General features: G+C 38.9%; 1 protein-coding gene across 1 annotated transcript; it reads left to right on the forward strand.

Moving 5' to 3' along the window:
• The first annotated feature begins 387 nt into the window (after nt 1-387).
• Nucleotides 388-4774, forward strand: sec22c (SEC22 homolog C, vesicle trafficking protein). The gene is made up of 7 exons (XM_069703573.1): nt 388-637; nt 1552-1763; nt 1955-2118; nt 2254-2433; nt 2571-2689; nt 3031-3096; nt 3180-4774. The coding sequence occupies exons 2-7, from the start codon at nt 1582-1584 to the stop codon at nt 3378-3380; spliced, it is 912 nt and encodes a 303-aa protein (XP_069559674.1). The 5' UTR covers nt 388-637; nt 1552-1581; the 3' UTR covers nt 3381-4774.
• The last annotated feature ends 1078 nt before the right edge of the window (nt 4775-5852 follow it).

Consider the following 5852-nt stretch of genomic DNA (forward strand, 5'->3'; position numbering starts at 1 on the left):
GACACCCGTTGAGTCTTCTCGGACAACAACAGCGAGCGCAAACGTTGTCTTCCTCCAAAATGGTTGCAGACAACAGCGAAGCGCTGCTAAAGTTAGCAGAGCCGCTCACGTGAGCTTTCTCTCCGCTGTCATGATTATCAACACCGTATTGCGACATTTAAAATCCTATTACAGGTCACCAACAAAAAAAAACAAACAAACAAAAAAAATGTGTAAATGATAACAGCCTTACCTCTGTACAGCAGCTAGCCAGGCAATTAGCTAGTCACTGACGGTCGATAATTGGCGTGTGTTTCACTTCCGCCTTTCGGAGAGGGGGGGGGGGGGGCGGGGCTGACGCTCTCGAGGAGTTTTGTCCCTCCCGGGCCACCGTAGAAGATTTGTTGTGGTTTTTGTTGTATCAGGAAGCTGATTTCAAAGTGAGCTCGGTGGACGCTTGTTTAGATCTAAAGGTCTTACCGTCCGTGTTATTGCAAAGTTTATTTCGGTCTATATTAATAGCTGTTTGCACTTGTAACGCGTAGCTGAAGCTGAAGTCTGGCTTGCCAGCCGTGGGTTAGTCCTGTGATATCATGCCATAGTCAGCTAACCTACAGTAGCTTTGTAACAAGTGCAGCATGAGACCCGCAATAATGAGGTAAGGTGTAATGCGACGTTACTACATTTCATACTTTTTTTCCACTTCATATTTCTCCCAGTCAGAGTCAAGTAAGTCGTCCTGATATAAAGAGGAATATGATCACGCGTTAGAAACACGTGTTAATACAGCGCCGCGTAATTGAACTGCACCACAAACTGTGTTAGTGTTAAAACTAGGTGGAGGAAGAAGTATTTCGATCCGGTTAAAGTACTAGTACCACGCTGTGAAAATATTCACCCACAAAATTAAGTCCCTGCATTGCCAAAGTGAAAGTGTGGAAGTATTATCCGCAAAATGTACTTGAAGTATCAAAGAAAAAATACACACCATGTGTTTTTTTTTTTGTTTTTTTTTTACACACATTTTCACACATTTTGTTTTTTTTATGGTTTTGGATTCATATTATTGTTGAAATATTATCCGTTTTGGCGCTATTTCGTAATGGCTTTATTTACTGTTGGCCAGTTAAATCTACAGTAATGCATCATACCTCATATATTTATCATCAGTTTTGTATAGTTTCTGTGCTCTAAGAGCCACGTCTCTGAACAGTCAGCAAGCTGAGAAAAACAATGTTTGTAATCCTTCAGTTTGTCAGAAGAATTCAAATTCAAAATCAACAAATTTGAGAATATATGGTTTTGATGTGACAGAAAAGGTATAAAACTAATCTTAAAAGTAACTAAAGCCGTAAGACAAATGTAGAGGTGTAAAAAGCACAATATTTGCCGCTGAGATTTAGTGGAGTAGAAGTATAAAGTTGCATTAAATAGAAATACTCAATTAATGTACAGATACCTAAAATGTTTACCTAAGTACAGCCCCTGAGTAAATGTACTTAGTTACATTTCATGTATCTTAATATGGTAATGCTGATAGTATAATCTTGCTTTCCACTTTGTGCTTTCTAGACAGTGTGTTCTTCATGGACCCAGTGGATCATGTCTCTGATCCTGTTTGCCTTTGTGGTTCGGGTCAGGGATGGACTCCCCCTGTCAGCCTCCACAGACTTTGAACACAACCGAGAGCTCCAGGAGAGGAAGCAGCAGCTCAGGACCATCAGCAAGTCGCTGGCCCGCTTCCCTGACAGGGGGACCGTTAAGGGCCGGCAGCTCAACATACAGTAAGCACTCAGTAAACAAAGCAGCAGCAGACGGATTCATTGCACTCTCTGCACTCTTGTCGAAAGCATCTCAGTGCGTATTGGATTTTGTGATGCTGAGGACAGACACGGCGTTATCCATGTGAGCATCCATGTCACACTGCGTCAGGCTGTTTGTTTACTAAACACCTTGTCTCCTCTCACCTGTTCAGCTTCGTCTCTTCAGAGGGTGTATCCTACATGACTGTGTGCCACTGCAGCCTCCCTGTTGCTAAGGCCTTCTGCTTCCTGGAAGATCTGCGCTGGGAGTTCACAGCATGCTTCAATAGCACTGTTGTTGCCCTGGCAGCGAGGCCATATCCATTTTTGGAATTTGGTGAGAGAAGAGAAACAGCGTCATCTAGATTTTAGAGGTTTCACTTTGATTTATGATGCAGTGTGTTAAATGACAAACATTGTCATGTGAAATAAACTGAATTATGTGTATCTGAATCTCGCTGGCAATTGACAGACAGCACCATTCAGAAGCTGAAGCAGCAGTACAACCAGAGCGGTGGTCCGGCCTTAGAGGTGACTTTGGCAGAAGTCCAGGAAGATCTGAGGATCCATCCGCCACAAGTAATTAACTTGGATGACGTTGAGCTAACCAACGGCACTGCAAATGGGCACATGGAGCAGGGTCCTGGATCTGGTAAGACGTAGAGCAATTACAATAAATGCTTACTGCCTTTTCATGTTCAAGGAATCCAGAAATAAGAAAACTTTAACATTTTCATTATGTTTTAAAGTTATAAATTACTCATGTTGTAAATTTCTTTTGTTCTCCAGGTCAAAATCAGAGACTTGAACCAGTGACAGCACCAGGCATCCTCTCCCTGGTCCTTAATATCATGTGTGCATCTTTGAATGTGATCCGGGGGGTGCACCTCATAGAGTACACGTTCCAGGTAGGGGCTCAACCTGACCACAAATATGAACAAATAAATTACTCGTAAGTCCTGTACTGGGACTTTCTCACTCGCGTATCAAAACAGTTATTTTTCTTTTGGTTAGGGATTTTTCAGGGAATTAGTCATGCATAAACTAATGTTAATTACAGATTTGCTAAGCTGGCCCAACTGAATGCTGTGCATTAGCATTTTGTTTGTGAAAGCAGAGGTGTCATGTTGAGGTCTGCAGAAATTGACTCGTATCTGAATTAATTTATGAATTGAAATGAACGTAGGAACAGACTTTCAACAGAATGACTAATTATTTCTTTAATTTTATTCATTTATTTTTTCCACAGGATGATTACGAAGGCATTTGGAATGTCGTGGCTTTTCTGCTGGCGTTTCTCTGCTGTGTTTTTCAGGTGAATAGCAGCTCTCACGATAAAACAAGTGTTCATTGCAAACAGAAATGAGCTCACGTCAAACTCTTTTTTACACTCCGTAGTGCCACCTCTACCTGTTCCACTCGTCTCTGAAGAAACTGAAGTCCTTCGCTCTGCTGAGTGTGATCGTCCTATGCAACTTGTTCCTGCTCGGCATGAGAAACTTGTGGCAGCTTCTTTTCCACATTTCTGTCGCTTCCCTTTCCACCCACCTCATCCTGAATCGCAAATTCCACGACAGAACCAATGACTGTGGGGTCTGAGGAGCACGGGACACTTTAAGGTGTTGCACTGCTCCAGTTTTCAGTGCAAGTGACAACAACAGGGAAGTAAATGACTTCGTCCACATGAGTAATAAAGACGTTGTGTGGATTTCTAACGAAAAACATATCTGAATTTTGAGTCATCGTGGGACATGATAATTAGAAGTTAATATGTTCTTGTGTACAGTACATAGTTGCACTTTGTGTACATTGTCTTCAAGACTGTAAAGAACATAGTGAAATGCATTAATTTTTTGGAACCTCAAAAACGTCTGGTTAACCTCAAAATAATCAGAAAAAGGAAAAACTTTGGAAGAAGAGGAGAACATTTTTTGCTCAATCACAGTCAAATTCATCTTTTCCAAAAAGTTTTTGAAGAAGATGAAGGATTTTTTCCACTCAAGGTTGCTGACCAAAGAGTCTTAACTGTTAGAGGTTCAATTTTGTAATTAGTATGCATTTGTGCGAACATTCGGGTCAGTTTTCTTTTCTGCTACCACGTCCACTGACTATCTTTTCTTAATCAGTTTACAACGTGAGGTGGCAGTTATTATAACAGACTTAAAACTGATATAATTGTACTTGTAAGATAAATACACAAGACTTCATAGGTAATTAGTTCATCTTGCATTGATAGGGGTATGATACTTACATTTTCTAGTGTTGTTTAGATAAATATCGGTGAAATTCAAGGGCCAAGCTGCTTTTTTTTTTTTAATTAATTTTTGCTCTTTAGGCTTCAGGTGTAAATGTAAAGCTATGGCTTGTTAATGCCTTATTGTGTGACAATGAAACTGTAGTTGATTGGTTTCCTTTTTTTTTTTTTTTTTTTTTAAGTTATATTGTTTTATAGATTCACCGGCACGTGCTCAGCTACTCATCGCAAAGATCCAAATGTAAGGGCTCCATAATTTAATGACTTCACAGTCTATGAGGGGAGGGTGTTAGTCTCGTGGACATGTCAGATGTGATGTTGAGGCATGTTATTGTTTAAACAGCCATTTTTAACAGATTTTGAAAAGTGCTTCACTTCGTCTCCATTTAACCTTTTTTGTACAAGCAAAGCAAATTTAGATTTTAAGTTCCATCTTTTTCTACTGATCTCTACATTGAGGAAATGTAAACTGAATGCACTGATTTGATGGTTGAAGTCTTTTTAAGTTGTTGCACTATTAAGTTTAGCTTTTATGTGATGTTTTAGGCGAACGTTCCTGAATGTGCTGCTCATTGGGTTGAGCTAAGATGGTATTTATGTCCCATTTTATATTTACTGGTTGTTTGTTTTATATCACCTCTATCTGTAGTTCTATGTAAACATAGAAGTCCAATGGTTCCTAGTTGTGTTTGGATATAAACACATCAGTAGTGCTGCTAAATAAGTAGACTAAGTATAATTGTCCTTTTGTTTTTCATTTACAGTGTGTTACGGCTAAAAAGTTTCACTCACTCTGTAAAGCAAACAAAGTAAATTATTAGCATTTTAGTCACATAAGTAGCATCATGGCTACTTATAGTGGAATTATCTAAAATCCGTCCTTTTTAAAGAAAAATAATATTCAATCCCTAGTTTAATTTAGAAAGTTAAAGGGGATTTTAAGGAAAGTGAAGATGTCGCATGTCATCCGACAATCCAAACGTCCTTTACGGTAATGTACCATCAGGTAGGTAAAGCCCCCATTAGTTCTGTAGTTAAGCTGCAGATAACACATGTAAGCCCTCTAACAGTAAATTTACATTTTCTTAATAAGGTTATTCGATTCAGAAGTTTGTGCAGTGCTGAGAATCAAACAGGCTCAGTGATCAGCCCTTTGATGAGGTTTTCTTGAACAGATTTTATGATCAGTAATAAGTAAATGTTCAAAAGAAGAGAAACTTTGTTATGCTGCATGGCATTTCCTTTCCAGGCCATTGATGATGTACTATTTTTGATACGAATGAGGTCTTACTGATTCACCATCTCCACTACAAGTAATTAAACTGCTGACCAAATGAATTGTAAAACAATGTTGTAAACGTCAGTGTGTACAAGATGTTGAACCAAATCATGTGGAGGATATTTAAACTCTCAAAATGATAGAGGATATACTAAGGGTTTTAATATACAGTAGAAATGTACTGTGCAGCTGAAACATGTGGCAGCCTTTCTTCTTTGATTTGCATAAAAAGTAAAGTCTAAACTGAAACCAGTTTAAAAATGATTCAGGTTCAGAGGCAGCCTGAAGTATGTTGTGTCTGTTTTTCTTGTTTGCCCAGTTATTTGTATTTAATTGGACTCACATAAGGTCGCTTAAATGGCTTTCGTGGCTGCAGAAATCTTGAAACCATGCCATTCATCATAACTGCCAAAACATTGTTGATGATACAGGGCTTTTATTTTTTTTATGTGGTGAAACTGACATTTCATTAATAAATAGTGTCTTTTTTTCCACTTGTTGGACTTTCATTTGTGAGTGCACATAATCACAATTACCA

The sequence above is a fragment of the Brachyistius frenatus genome, unplaced genomic scaffold (genome assembly GCF_029030835.1).
Source record: "Brachyistius frenatus isolate BFR_SWC_R1_liver_20210118 unplaced genomic scaffold, ASM2903083v1 Contig_47, whole genome shotgun sequence".
Taxonomy (NCBI): Eukaryota; Metazoa; Chordata; class Actinopteri; family Embiotocidae; genus Brachyistius; species Brachyistius frenatus.